A 16,201-nucleotide genomic window follows, 5' to 3' on the forward strand; every position below is an offset into this window, starting at 1 on the left:
ACAGTTTAATGCTCAGTCTGTAACATAAAATGTATAATAAAACACAGGCCTCATAATAGCCAGAAGAAGAAAACTGAATTAGCAAAAAAATATAGCAGGTAAAAACAACATAACATAATAAAGCAAATCAAGCAGTAAAGCATCAAGCAAGCATAGCTTCAGCAGGTGAGCAAGGTGCTACACTCCCACTATAATACTCAAACCTTTTGAATGCTGAAGATCTCGGTTCCTGTTGTGAATCCTCAGATTTTCTCCCTGGACTTAGTTTCTCTGCACTGTCCAGCAAGGCACTGAGAGCTACACGTCGAAATACATTGCCATGAGCTTCCTTGATAAACTGTACTAGCTGTCGAATATCACAGTACAATCCCTGGGAAGAAGAAATACCGGACATTACAGTGACACCAAATGAGATAATGACAAAATAAGAAATGATACTCAGCACCACAATACACTAAGGCAGATTTACTACTGTTTCTGGGTGTAGAAAGTGGTGATGTTTGCACCATACTAGACACTTTTTAAAAGTGTCCAGAAAGGGGTGTGGCTTAGAGAAAATGGGGAGTGGTTTTCCCAAAAGGGGCCTGTCTTAGAAATGTGCCAAAAATAAAACTGCCATGATATTGTGACACAAAATAAGCTAATTAAAACTAGTATAATAAAGGGAAAAGTGTCCAACAGGTCATGCAAAATGCGCCAAAGTTATCATACAGTATGCACCACTGTGATAAATTTGGTGCATTTTGTGCCTGCCTAGTTTAAGTTTAGGATGTCTACCTATTAGATAGCATTAGTAAATGTGGACCAGTGTTTGAAGTGAGGCTTTGGCAAGGTATTGAAGGACTATGTGCATAAGAAAGTTGCAAAACTTGAAATGACACAATGATTAAGTTTAAAATCCTTGCCAACATTGCATGGATGCTGAGGTCCGTACATGGGTTTACCCTCTCCTTTACACACTGTATAATGTAAGGGATATCCAACCAAGTACGTGTTTGCAGAGCTATATCTAAGGTTTATGTCCCTTTTTCTAGGTTTTAGATATATCAAATTATATTGGATCCACACAGATTTCCCATGCTGGTACGGTAAAATGTGGTAAAGTATGTGAGCCCTAATCTATAATCTTTCAGAAAAATGTAGGGTTCATTCACAAAGCAATGCTACATGTATAGAGCCATATGGTGGTGCACAGACTGCACAATGGGTCTGCTGTATGGACCCATAGTGAACTCTGTGTTCCGCAATGTGGTGCCTCCATATTCTCTACTAGAAGCAACGTAACTAGAGGATGAAATCTCCATAATACAACATATGTTGAAGCATACCATAGATTTTTTTCTGTGCCTCTTTGTGATGTACAGTATGGCCCATAGAATTCTATGAGTGCCATATCCAGCACAGCAGTGCGCGTGAGCAATAATCCAATGACATTTTATATTTTTTATCGCCTATTAGTCCAGAGTCATGGTAAAGAAGAGTGAGCAGTGGGGAAGGAGAGGCTGGAACTGAGCTAACAATGTGCTGACAAGCTGGATGATATGGTACCAGCAGGCCAAGCCTTTCCCCCATAGCTCTATAGACCTGTGGGGTCATACACTTGAGGAATACAGTCTTTCAGAACAGTAGATCCTTGCACCTTTGTACCTGTGTTGTGTGATATTGTCAATAAATCCCCTTCCAACCCCACCTATAGCCCTAATCCCAACCATGAAATTAAAAATTATAATTTGTTGTTCAGTTCATTTTTTTAGGCTTTCTTTTATGGATACGTCTTCTGGTTTTGTAAAATGTCTGAAGTTTTTATCAGTGGCTTCTATGAGCAATTCACCTCTCCCATTTCAAGTCTATGGAGATTTTATGAGTTGCAGAGAACTCAGCAAGAAGTAATTGAATATGAATGAAGTTTTTTACTATTTCTTTGAACGTTGACCCTGATAATTAGCTTGACAATTAAATAGAAAAGATTATAGCCATGAAACAAGGCATACCAAAAATGTATAAACAGTGTCTGGTCAATAATACCCAAAATACTCCTATCATGAAGTGGTTGATCGTCTTACCAGGTTCTCTGGACTGTGCAACTCATGTGTTGTTGAAGCGCAGCGGGTGATCAGAGACTTAAACATGGAACTTACAATAATGCCTTCCACACCTTGAGCTGTAGATTTATTGTCCATTGTGGCAAAATTATTTCCAAAACCAGCCCTATCTGTAAATACACAGAGACAGGACATTGTAATAAGAAACCAAATTATGATTTTTAAGATAATGTTATGAAAAACAAAGCCCTGACTCCACTGACGATGAATCCATCCAGTGGAAAAATCAATACAATACAATTACATAAATTGCCAATTTCAGTTACGTGGTAAAATATATAATTTAACCCCTTTGCGCAAATGGGTTTACTATTACATCTTCATTGCAGTATTTTGACCATAATAAAATGCAATGGTATGCCCAGTGTGTGGCACGGACACAGGAACTGTGCCCATACCATCAACAGCGGTTGCCGGCTAAAACATACAGCCGACATCCCGCTGCAACGAGATGTCTCCAATCCCAGCCATTTGAGCCCTTATAGATGGTCAGTGGTGACTGCGGCATCTAAGTGGCTACAGAATGGGCACTGATGGGTTGTCCTGGCAGCCGGGGGCCTTACACAGGTCCCAAGGCCTGCCATGGCTATATGACTAAGGCAAAAGGCACGGGCTAATAGATTGACTGTCAGTTTTACACTGACAGGCATTAATGCTTTGGCTTACTGTGTATAACAAAGCCTTATATAAGTCCCTAAGTGAAACGAAAAAAATAATTCAACAAATGTTAATACAGTTTATGAAACATTTTTTTAAAACAGTGTTTACAATAAATAAAAAACATTATTTTGTATAAAGTTCTAAAGAAACCCCCACATAAATGGTATAGGTATAATCATAACAACCCATATAGTAAAGTTAACATGTTATTGAATCCACATGGTGAACGACATTAAAAAAAAAACAAAAAGCACAAAACACAATACATAGATTTTTTTCCACCCCTGCAAAAAATTCCTAAAAGCTAATCAATAATTTATATGTACCCCAAAATGTCTCTTTTAAAATATATGATTCGTCTCACAAAAAAACAAGACCTCATATGGCTACTTCGACGGAAAAATAACAAAGTTATGGTCCTTTTTTTCCATGAAATTTGCTATTATTGGGCAAAAGTAGCAAAACGTAAAAGTACTATACATATTTGTATCACCATAATTGTACCATAGAATAAAGAAACGTCTGGGTCAACGTGAAACAGAATCTATTTACCGACTTCAAACTCTTTCTCCGATGAGTTTGAACGAATACAACACCTTTTCCCCCTTTTTATAATTTTTTGATTTGCTTATTACGTTATTTTCCTGATCTATGGTTGGTTTTTATTGTTTTTTTTATCTCTGCTCTTTGCTTTTAATTTATCCCTTATTGTTGTAGATATCCGGTGGCCTTTTTATACTGTTATTGGCTGGTCTTCTTCTTGCTTACCTTGGTCTTGCTTACCTTGGTTATTACTAGCGCTTGTTTTCCTTGAGAATATCTACATTATGTAGTGTTTTAGCTATTCTGAGCATAAATCTTACTTCTATTTGGGGGTCTTACCGCACTTCCTTTGTGCGGGCTAGTACGTTTTATCTTTATAAATACATTATATATATATGTATATATATATATATATATATATATATATATATATATATATATATATATATATTTTTATATATATATATATATATATATATATATATATATATATATATATACACATTCTCTATGGGTATTTATTTTGTTTTATAGATATTGCTGCGCTTGAGATTTTTGTTGCATTAAGGGGTATTTTTATTATCCCTCTTCTGATATTTGATTGTTTCACGTCCTTGCCTGCACCTGTTTATGTGTCACTCCCCCACCATCTCATTCTGTTCATGTGTAATTTTTATCCACATGTTTTGCACTTCTATGTGCGACCCTCTCGTCCCTTTTATTATTCTTTATCTCTTTCATGCTCGGTTTTTTTCTCATGACACGCCCCTCACTGTACTTCTCTCCGTGACATTTTTCATGACACGCCCCTCACTGTATGTCATCCTGTGACATCATGACTCTTTTCCCTAGCGCCGGCACTTTCCCATTGGCCATCACCACACCACTTTTTAGTGGTATTACACTTCTCTATTGGCTATTACTCCCACCTGGGAGGAGCTAGCCATTGGCAGCTCTATTGTCTATTTACATATCCCTCCTGTTGCTGACGCCCCCCGTGACCTACCATGGCTACTCCCCACCCAGGGATGCTGCTGTTTCTGCCCACAAACGCTGGAGCATATACTATGTGTTTCAATCAACACCTTTTGCTCCAGACATCTTCTACTTTTTGCCCCTAGGTGTGGCTCATTCATCTATTACGTTTTATTTTCAGGTGGGATCACTAGTAGTTTGGTGTATTTGTTGTGTATGTATTTGTGGATCCGTAGGTGAATGATAACACATGGGATGTGTGTGATCCATGTTGGAGGGCCTTGTACATCACATGGTAGCTGACCATGTTTACCCTATTAGTAGTTAATTATTCTCTTGTGTTTCATTGGCCACTGGTACCTTTAAATATTTTGTGTTGTTTGCCAGCCACCCCAGACGAAGCTTTTCTAAGCGAAACGCGTGTCCGGTGTGTTGAGTATACAGGGCTACTGGTCTTAGGCACTTGCCTTATTGGCAGGGTTTATAGGTTCTTCCTATGTATTAGTTTGATGATATTGAATCTTTACTTTCTTTGTTTTCACTCCTGCCATCCTGCCCCTACTATTACAACTTAATTTAAAGGTCTGGTGAATTACTTAATTTCCTTCTGTATATGACCAGATAATTGTCCATCATTCTCACTCATTGTTTTTCATGTGGTCTGTACCTTGCCTTTTTTAACTATTACGCATGCTTTTAATGCAAATGAATAACGTTTATACATCTTTTACCGTATTTGGGTCTAGCACTCATGTCCCTATAGATGCTATATAACACATTATTTATGCTGAAGAGTGAACAGCTTACGTTTAAAATGCAAACATTTTTTTAAATTCCCTCCTTAAAAAAAGGAATAAAAATTAACCAATAAGTTATATGCAACCACAATAATGCCATTAAAAACATACAACTCGCCTCATGAAAAACAAACTCTTACACAGCTACGTCGATGGAAAAAATGAAAAGCTATGACCCTAAATCAAAAAAAAATTGCTGCTTCCTCAAGGCTCAAAATTGTTATGTTTTGAAGGGGTTACGGTTAATACAATAAAAATATTGTTACTTTTATAATGTTATTTCTTAAGCTAAAATTCTGTATATGATAAAATATTGATCTTGATTTACTCTTACTGTCGGTCACTGGCTCCATGCAGAATCCCAAAAGTGCATGAAGAAAGTCCACTACATTATTGAGAGAGTCTTTATTAACATAATCTTTCATTGTTTGCCGGAATTGCACTTTATCCAGTTTATATAGCTTAGTGAGACAGTTTTGTGCCTGCAAAGTAAAAACAAGGGTAAATACATTTAGCTATTTCACCTCTAGATGGCAGTATAGAAAATACCTTTCATATCCGATAGCCGCCATGAACCTCAGGTATGAAAGGCAAATAATTGCATCTTGACAGGCAACCAAGTGCATATCTGTATGAACACCCAGATGATATTAAAAAGTCTGGGAAGGCAAACAACAATACCTTCCGTCTTCAAGTACACAGGTTAGTTCAATACACTTACATGCTCTCAGAAACAGAAACACGATAACTGAAAGTGGGAGAAAAAGGATAGGGAAATGACATTTCCTGCAGCATTCCTGCTCTTGCAGCAAGAGTATTGCTGGGAGTATATTGGGGAATTGCAGATAACACAATTTCCTAATATATTAACCTGTGTACTTCAGTTAAATTTATTATCAAGCAATGATAATGTCAAGTGCATGCAAGTACACATATCGCATACAGATGTAGCCATCTTTATCTTGACTTTTAACACATTAACACAAGTTTCAAGAAACTTTAACTTGACTTTTTAATGACTTTTCAATGGCTTTTGTTGTGTGATATCACGCTGCAGCAAGTTATCAGAGTCAATATAAAGTTGGCTACATACGTATCTGATGCTAAAAATCTGCAGAGCATTTGCAATAATGGGATGTAAAAGAAAATATAAATTTCATTAAAGTGTACATTTGGGATGACCTCACTATCAGAAAATGCCTCAAAATAATTTCCCTCTCTTAGGCCTAGTTCACACGAGCGTGTTCGGACCGTGATATACGGTCCCTATTTCGGCCGCATTTCCCAGACTGAACACACTGCAGGGAGCCAGGCTCCTAGCATCATAGTTATGTACGACGCTAGGTGTCCCTGCCTCTCCATGGAACTACTGTCCCGTACTGAAAACATGATTACAGTATGGGACAGTTGTCCCGCAGCGAGGCAGGGACTCCTAGCGTCATAGATAACTACGATGCTAGGAGCCCGGCTCCCTGCAGTGTGTTCGGTCCAGGAAATGCGGCCGACATACGGACCATATATCACGGACCGAACACGCTCATGTAAATTAGGCCTTAGCTGAAGTAGAATAGCAGGGCAGGGCTGTAATGGTGTCCGTAATGCATGTGTTTTTGTGACTCTGACAGTGAAGAACATAGAGATTCATTGCCCTTTACTGTTTGGGCTGCTGGCTTTTCCTGGCAGTTATGGCATCTGCAATGCCCTCTCCATCAGGGCCCTCATAAAGCTCATGCCCAAAACTTTGCTTGCCCTTACTTCTGGTAAATGAGAGCCAAGGCAAAAGTCAGGAGACTTATTTGGACATGCTTTTTGGTCATGTGACCATCCTAACAAAAAGAGACAAACAAAACAGTAAAATGTGCAGGGCATCACTTCATCGCATGTTTTGTGTCATTCCTTATTTTGCTGATGTTGAACTCCAGGTGTAAACATCATACATGACATCACCCCCCACACCTAATTATCGGTCCACCCCACCCCAATCCATTGTCAGGCCTCTCATAGAGCACTCCCTCCCTAATCCACATTAGGGCCCTAATAAAACACATTTTTTTGACCCATACCCATGCTGTCAGGCAGGACCAGACTGGGACTCAAACTTAGCCCTAGCATTTGAAAACACATAGACCCATAGTGCCTGGACACTTATAAAACACACAGCTCAGTGTTAGTCCCTCATAGGATTCCTCCCTTTACCCCAGTGTTGGCGTTTGCTCATATAGCACATTTCCCACACCCAGTCTCAATCTCCTTATTCAGTAGACTCTTATATTAGACCCCTCATAAGGCACATTCCCACAATTTCCCCTGCCCTCACATCACGTACCGCAGAGCATTCAGGTTACGGGCCCGTAAAAAATAGATCAATCAGCTTGTAAGAGCTGCTGAAAAGAAGCTTAAATTGGTGGCTAACCTGGATATAGTGGTGACTGCCCTGACAGGAACAACAGGCTGTGTGATGGAAAGCTTGACAGCCACTTGGCAGTAAATGAGGCCTCTGAGTGGCAAAATATGCAGTCAGTGAGGAAGTGGCCAAGGGAGGGCATTATAGTAGTGGTGTAGCCGGTGTATCTAACACGTGTGCCATTCTTTTTCACATTGGGTAAAATCAAGGAGTATTTTGAAAACATTATTCACACTCAGAGAATAACAGAGTTTAGATTTTATAAATTATGTCAAGGACGGGTGTATATAAGCTGCATAATGCATGGCAATGACATTAAAAGCTCATTCCATTCTATAACAAACCTGATTCCTTAGACGATCCCCTGACAGCCCTCGATGACCCTCACCACAGCCATATGCACAACCTAATGATTTCACCAGTTTGATGAGCATAGTAAGCGCCAACTTGTGGGTGGTTACTGGGACATTCTCATCCTTATAAGAGTTAAAAAGAAAAATGTGACTTTAGTACAGAACACCAAACATTGTATAAGGGTTTACAGGACAACATAACATGATGATAATAATAATAATAATAATAATAATAATAATAATAATAATAATAATAATAGCTGAAATAGTATCATGAGATAAAAATATTATTGTTGAACAATTTTCATGATATGTGTGTGTTATACAAAGGAATTATGGAAATACTAGCAGTAATTCTATTAATAATGCCACGGTATGCTCAATGCTGAACATATATGTTATTGTTAATATCAATTACATGTTCAAAATTACCTTTTCAGAATTTTTCCCGTTCTTGTATTGATCGTCACCGCTCCCATCATCTCCACCTCCACCTCCGCCTCCCGTTCCACCGCTTGAGGCACCTCCAAAACCACAGCTTGATCCTCGGGAAGTCCCTTTCATGTGGAAGTTCCCTTCACTTTGCCTCTTTTCCCCACTTACTGAAGCTGGTCCTGATATAATGGTTGGTTCATTCTCCTTGTTCTCGCTCTTTTTTCTCTTCTTCTCAACACAAGGCACAACTCCCAGCTGGAGCAGACAGTCTACAATATTCAGGGCCACATCACAGATACGGGAACTGATGTCATGGTTGAGAACAAGGTAAACTGCTTTGAGAACAACCTAAGAAGTAGTTAAAACATTATATCAGCTATCATTACCGTTACAAAATGCGTACATTATTGTAATGATACTGGAACTAATTAGAATGCATCACACAGCACTCGACTGCTCTTGCTGTGTATTTAATTTAGAAATTAAGTGGAAATGATGTCAGTCATGGCAAGGCAAGCAGCGAGTTTCTGTGTGTGTATGTATAAAGAGATTCAACTCCTTACCGCTAGATCTAGCATTCCATTCTTGTGGACAAAGTTGTTGGTGCCATCTATATGGTCTGTGTCCTCCAGGCTGCTGTAGTTAATGCAGGAATCTGTGAGACTACGTGGTAGATTGGCACAGGCAAGAGGTTCATGTGGCATTTCAGGAATGGGAACTTGATTGCAGAGCTTTCTCATGTGATCAGCGAAGAAGTCAGCGTAGCCAACGTTGAATGACGCAAGTGTAGTGTTGAATGTGGCCACAGTTATGGTAGAAATTTGGGACCTCACTGGAAATAAATAGGATTTTTTATTATTATTTATGCCAAACTATAGCCTACTTTAGTAAATATTCATAAGTATTCACACATATAACATACCATCTTTAGATGTGTTCTCTCCATGACTGTTGGAGTGATCAGGAAGATCACTTAGCAAAGTATGATGGGAGTGAGAATGCCTTGCACTCAAGCTCTCCATCTCAGTAGCTGTATCAGTGCTTCCACGCCTTGTAAATTTACCTATGGTAACATGAAACAAGTAAGAATCTTTACAAGTATACCGAAGAATCTTGTCTTAGACCTCAGATGATTCAGCTACCATTCCAAAAGCATCACAATACTAAAAGTGTAGTGCCAGGGCTCAACACCACAAAATATAATGTAATGACTATTAATTAAGTTTCCCCACCCATCTTAACTATTTAATCTGCCATAATCAGATGCCATATTTAATTCACATAAGTACTTTTTTTGTGCACTAATAGTATAACTTTCACATTATCCACTGAAATCCATTTACATCGACTAAACTCATGTATCAAGGAAAGAAAAGCCAAGTCAAGTTTAGATTCACATAAAGCATCAAAAGTTAATGCCTAGAAATGGCAATTTATTAACTTCTATAGCTGTACATTTTAATTATGCTTGTTCAAAACTCAACATTTTGATTTTTACAATTATTATCTAACCCTGTATGACTCATAAACTCACAAGTCTATTATTTGTAAGAAGAGTGGTACAGCTAAATGGACTAAAAACATGCCGACCAAGAGTCTTCTCCATACCAGCTGACCTAGCAGTAATTAATTCTAGATAATCTTTAACTAATGCCCCCCCCCCGAGCATCCTCCCCTCTTGTGGCTTGCCCTACAAACCCCCCTCCCCACCACGCCTCTTTCTTCATGGCAATTGGTGTCTGTCCGGTTCTGGAACTGCACAGGCTGGCTGCAGTAAATTCTGCTGTTGCTACCACGTGTCCTGACCCTGAGTCTATGCTTTTGGAAACCACACTCCCTACAAATATCATACCATTTTCAGAATAGCAAATATCTACATGGAGAGACTATACCCTGCTTCATTCTTTCATAAATGTAGCACTTCATCTCTAAATTGTAAATGTGGAGTAGGGCTTTTTGTGAAAAATGTACAGTTCTTAAACGCATCTTTCACATGGCTGCTACATTATATCTTACGATACAGAGCCTACAGCTACCAAACTCACCTAATATTGTGGTTTGCCAGCCCCCTTTCTCAATAGTGCGCCTGTCATCTCCAATACCAGAAAAACTCCCAAAGGAAAACGTACTGCGGGTTGGGGATACATCCAAGTGGTCCTCGTGCAGTAGAAAGGGCATCCCTATCCTACGTTGCCGCTTCTTCCCGTGGTGATGATATGGTATTGATCCTTTACGCTCTCTATCATCTCTTCTGGTCCTTAGCTGCAGAAGAACAAATCATACATGATTTTAATGGTAATGCATGTAATGCATAGTTCTTCTGTCTGTGCTTTTATTTATTTTTTACATTAAGAGCAAATAGAATGCATTGTTCTTGCTGAAATATTGAGAGGAGATAGCTTACCCTCTTGAAAATGTTGATCCCAATATCTGAGGAGAGATCTGGTATTGCAGATCTTCGCAGGTTGGTAAGTGATACTTTGGCATATGGCTCTGTGCCCAATGTTCTGTCTTCTTCGTTACATTTGGTCATATCCTTTAAGATAAAACTGTCTGTGAAAATCTTCTAAAATATTCTCCACTACTGTTTTTAAAATTCAGTGTAAAGCTTATATCAAAATCACACACCTGACTAAATACTTATTTATATGAGGATGGACCACCTTGCGATATAAGTAGTTAAATGCAGGTATATAGATGATTAAATAAAACAATATACTGTAATCGCCTTTAAGAAAACATGTCCTTTTTGCTCATAGCAACCAACTAGAGTTCAACCTGAATGGAAAAATTCTTATTGATTGGCATAAACAACAAGTGGTTCAGTTTTCGATACATGAGGCTTAATTTTATAGTGCAAGGAATCTGTTATATGCTAATGTGCAATGGATTTGATACATGAATGTGTTCTTTTAAAACATATATAAATTGATCTTCTTAGAAGATATTTGATCTTTTACCTGGGTTTTATGGGTGTTTACAAGCGAAGGAGCGGCTGCCACCATGGAGCTACTGCGAGGTCGTGGGAGAGAGGGTATATCAGGTTCAGGAGATTTCTCTGGTTTCTCTTCCAACATATGCCTAAGTCGATGAAAGTAGTACATGAGTGACCACTGAGTTCCTTCTTCTGACCAGTGGGGCTGCAGCAAGCACCTTAATACAGCCACATCAAAATAAGTGGCATAACGGGATTTTTGGCATGGAGGAATCACTAAAGATGATCTGAAAATGAAAGGCAAAAATTAAATACTTAAAACTTTTTAAGCACATCAAAAAAACATATAGGAACTGCAAAATAAGGAGTTCTCACCTTGGAAAGGGTGGTGCTCTTTCCTGTGGTGTTTGGGATGTAGTGCAACCATCAAATGAATTGGCTCTCTGGCAGCTGGATGCAGTCGGTCTTGGAGGTACTAGATCTTCTGGCTGAGCCACTTCAGAGACCACATCAAACCCCTTGTGTATAAACAGGACCACATTTTTCACATTAAATTACATTTTAAAAGTGCAAATGCACATACAATAAGGAACTTGTACTCCAATTGTACACCCCAAAACATTTTTTTTAAATATTTGGACCTTCTTATAGAGTATCTGCATTATTATTAGCATTGTTTGCAACATCTATTACATTTATAAACATTTTGTTTTTTAAACAATCATATGTATTGGATATGAATAGAAATATCTGATTTGCAACATGCCAAAAATAGCTATGCTGCTCAATTTCTATGCAATAAAATCGGCTAAAATATTACCCATACCCATATTATTCATTGAAGGTTTGGTGACACTACTTATTCCCATCACTCCACACTAGCATGCTGAAAACAAGCAACTTCATTTCGTTTAAACAGGATTTTTTTTTTCTCATTAACACTCATGAATATTTATAATTGGCAGAATATTTGTAACTTCATGCAGACAAATAACCACGAAGTACTGAATAATTGTTATTGTTGTAACACACATTAAGGGTTATTTGTCTATTAATTTTTTACAAACTTACAATATTTAACCCATAGAGTGCTGTTTCATGAAATCACGGACAGTTTGCCTTGGAGCAGCATGGTTTACTAGTAGTCTGATGCCTCCTCCTTCTCTTACTTGAGTTTCTGGTTACCCCTGCTCGTATGTAAATTATGGCTGACCCTGTGTTCTCTTGAATATTTTGGCATTGTATAGTAGTGCTGTACTGATACTGTATGGCATTGCTGTATTTTGTTAGGTGGCACTGATTTTTCTCCACTGGGTCAGATTACTTACTAGCTATAATAGAGGAAATTAACCAACTAACCATGGTATATGCATTACCTCTATAAGGCCTGTGCTCTGCTTTTGGGAATCCACCACTTTGTTCTGACTGGTATATGGAGAACTTCTTTTTGCTAGAATACAGATAAGTTGAAAGTTACAGTTTTTACAAAGTAGAGTATACAACATAAACTCAATGGAAGATATTTGTTAAAACTGGTGCAAAGGTCTTTTCCAGGCCATGACTGAATATTGTAACCTCCTGAGTAGGATTTGGTGAGTGAGCTCTGACAACCTGGTATGGCTTGCCCCTTGCAAAAAGGACTGTAGAACAGTGGTTCCCAAACTTTCTGAGGCCGGGACCCACTTTTGGCCCAGACTTTTGTTTGGGACCTCCCACTACTGTACTTAGTCCCATATCGTCCGAAGTATGTCAACATCATTCATAGTCATAAGCCGGTACTTAGCTCCATTACAAAAATAAGTCCCTGCAACATCGAAAACAACATCAATTGTGTGGACGGGGGATGGGGCGGGCTCAAGGTATTTTGCTGCTGTGCATCGCTGTGGCACGACTATGGCTGCTGATGGTGGGTCATGTGACCCGACCCATCCATTAGTGGCCAACAGAGGCATAGCTAGGGGTTTAGCACAGGGGGGTGAAACACATCTGAGTGGGCCCCAACCCAGTGGGCCCCCACACAGTATAAAGACCCCTTAATGGCTCACACACAGGATAATGCCCATATAGCTGCCCCCACACAGTATAATGCCCCCATAGTTGCCCATACACAGTATAATGACCCCTTAGTGCTCCCCACACAGTATAATGCCCCTATAGCTGCCCTCACACAGTATACCACCCCTAGAGTGCCTCCCTACACAGTATAATGCCCCTATAGCTGCCCCACACAGTATAATACCCCTATAGTGCCTCCCTACACAGTGTAATGGCCGTCAAGCTGCTCCCACACAGTATAATGCCCCCATAGATGCCCCCACACAGTATAATGACCAGGGGCATAACTAGGAAACACTGGGCCCCATAGCAAACTTTTGAATGGTCCCCCCTCCCCTGGGTTCCACATATCAAGGGCTTAGAAGTAATAAATTCTGTTTTAGCAACTAGCACTTCCATTCCAAAAGCGCAGGTCAATTTTTTAAATAATTGTATCAATTTTATTCTTACACACAATGTCTTTACTTTTGGGAATGATTTTTTTAATCAAATTAAGGGTTGTGCCATGGGTACACGCTTTGCACCATCATATGCGAATTTATATATGGGAGCCTTTGAAGAAGAATATATTTATGGAGACCACTGTTTTAAAAATAATATTTTATTGTATAAACGCTATATAGATGATCTCTTTTTTATATGGAAAGGGGAAGAGAGTGAGGCTTTTAAATTTATGGAAATTTTAAATGATAATAATTTTGGACTATCTTTTACGCATACCTTTTCAGTAACATCAAGTGACTTTTTAGATCTGACAATCAGTTATGATATAATTACTAACCTTTTTAATACCAAAACACATTTTAAGGCAGTTGATGTTAATAGTTATTTATATTTTAAAAGCACACACTATCCCCCTTGGATTAAAAATGTGCCCTTCGGACAATTCCGAAGGGTTAGGAAAAACTGCACCAAGGATAGTGATTTTAATAGAGAATGTAAGGTCCTTGAAAAGAGATTCAGAGATAAGAACTTCCCTATTGATCTGATTAAGGGAGCACGGTGCAAAGCGGCTGAGCTTTCTCAAGAGCTTTGTATTAACCATACCCGTAGGAAAACTGAGCCTACCTATAGAAACACTAATTTTAACACGACTTTTAACAGTGACAACAAGACTATTAAAACGATTTTATCTAAATATTGGAATATTTTAAAAAACGATCCTCATTTGGCTAATGATCTATCGGATATGCCAAAAATCACCTTTAGACGGGCACAGACACTGAGAAACATTCTTGCGCCCAGCAGAATACGCAAATCTAAACTACCAAGTTCCAAAATATTTCCGACTATTAGTGGCTCATTTAAATGTAGCCACCCACGTTGTTTGTGTTGTAAAAACATCTCCTATAGACAAACTATTTTTACCTCTACAGTTACGAATGAATCTTTTAAAATTAAAACTTTTCTTAACTGCGGCAGTTCTTATGTAATATACTTGATAGAATTTCCCTGCCACCTGCAATATGTTGGCAGGACAACGCAATGCCTACGTACCAGAATGAACAACCATAGATACAACGTCAATACAGGTTTTTCTAAACACAGCCTTTCCCGACATTGTGCCTCTTTTCATAATAAACAGTTTGAAACACTAAATATTATCCCTATTGAACACATGTCATGTGATGTTCCCAATAGATTCCATATATTGAAACAAAGGGAGAACTATTGGATTTTTAAGTTACAGACGCTGAATCCACGTGGTCTTAATGATATTTCAGAATCCTCTTTGGATTGATGCCTATTTGATCCATCCTTATATATAGAATTCTATTGAATAATGTTCTGTCTAATATACTAATGGTTTTAATATCGCGAAAAATTCTATATTTTGTACATTTGAGAAACTGATTTATGTAGTGTATATGGGTATATATTTATATCTATACGTATATACACAGCGTTGACTTTTGGAATGTCCCCCCCTTTTTTCTGATTTAATATCAGGTATTGTAACATTTATATCCCAATGATTTTCAGTTGACAATAATTATAGGAATTTATTTTTTTTACTATTTCAGACAATACATATATTTAGAAGTATTGTTTAAATATGGCTTATCTATTGATATTTATTTATTTATACTTTTTTTCTTTGAGGAAACATTTCTTCTATCTATTTTTACGATTCGATATGTATATGCGTATATATTATACATCATTAATATTGACCTGACTGTTGCTCACAGATGGCTATTTAGTGGTAAAGAAATATGACTATCAACTTTTTTCACTGTGTTAATAACCCTTTGATATTTCGTCATTATCGGAATACGGGCACTTCCTATCATTCAGACCACATAGACACTTAAATACGGCATATTTATAATGCTGTTACTCTTGATATTATCAATCAGTGTTTTGCTGCCTATTGACAGATATATTTTTAACATTCTTTCGAGCAGTAATAATCAAACATTGCATTGAAGGTCGTTCGCATGCTGCCAATTAGTGTTAGCAATGTGAACAATCTTCACTATCTATTAATAATCAAAGAATTGACGATGCTTTTTATATGTATTAAATTTTAGATTCAAGTTTTTTATATTTACGGTTTCCTATTGATTTTACTGTTCGTTACATAGAAATAGATAGCTATTTTTATTGCCTTTCTGATCGCAAAATCGCATGTCAGGTCGTTTCGGCCATTAGTGACACCTTGCATTTCTGTACACCCGTTTTTTACATTCGATGTTTTTTATATATCCAATAGTTTTATCATTTCTATACAATTTTTATTTCCTTCATTTTTAACATTGTCTAAACAGAATGATTCAGTATGGGGGATACTAACCATTCATAAACACTAATAACATACATGTGTCTTTATATTTATATTTATAAGTGTGTGTTTTCCTATTTTTGATAAATGTGTGTTTATGTGTGTATATATATATATATATTTTTTATATGTGTGTATATATATGTATATATACTTT

General features: G+C 37.8%; 1 protein-coding gene across 24 annotated transcripts in view; it reads right to left on the minus strand.

Annotated features, from left to right (window-relative positions):
- UNC80 (unc-80 subunit of NALCN channel complex) overlaps nucleotides 1-16,201 on the minus strand; it is a 186,052-nt gene that overhangs the window by 155,357 nt on the left and 14,494 nt on the right. For 20 of the 24 annotated variants that reach the window (XM_075829676.1, XM_075829677.1, XM_075829666.1 and 17 more), the window contains exons 6-17: nucleotides 12,581-12,654; nucleotides 11,580-11,722; nucleotides 11,230-11,491; nucleotides 10,674-10,805; nucleotides 10,315-10,531; nucleotides 9,192-9,332; nucleotides 8,833-9,101; nucleotides 8,267-8,617; nucleotides 7,826-7,957; nucleotides 5,406-5,559; nucleotides 2,064-2,212; nucleotides 204-370 (exon numbers count right to left, since the gene is read on the minus strand). In XM_075829676.1, coding sequence (XP_075685791.1) covers nucleotides 204-370; nucleotides 2,064-2,212; nucleotides 5,406-5,559; nucleotides 7,826-7,957; nucleotides 8,267-8,617; nucleotides 8,833-9,101; nucleotides 9,192-9,332; nucleotides 10,315-10,531; nucleotides 10,674-10,805; nucleotides 11,230-11,491; nucleotides 11,580-11,722; nucleotides 12,581-12,654 — 2,191 coding nt within the window. The remainder of the gene's footprint in view (nucleotides 1-203; nucleotides 371-2,063; nucleotides 2,213-5,405; nucleotides 5,560-7,825; nucleotides 7,958-8,266; nucleotides 8,618-8,832; nucleotides 9,102-9,191; nucleotides 9,333-10,314; nucleotides 10,532-10,673; nucleotides 10,806-11,229; nucleotides 11,492-11,579; nucleotides 11,723-12,580; nucleotides 12,655-16,201) is intronic. The other 4 variants (XM_075829678.1, XM_075829670.1, XM_075829675.1 and 1 more) reach the window with 2 other exon arrangements.

The sequence above is a fragment of the Rhinoderma darwinii genome, chromosome 6 (genome assembly GCF_050947455.1).
Source record: "Rhinoderma darwinii isolate aRhiDar2 chromosome 6, aRhiDar2.hap1, whole genome shotgun sequence".
Lineage (NCBI taxonomy): Eukaryota > Metazoa > Chordata > Amphibia > Anura > Rhinodermatidae > Rhinoderma > Rhinoderma darwinii.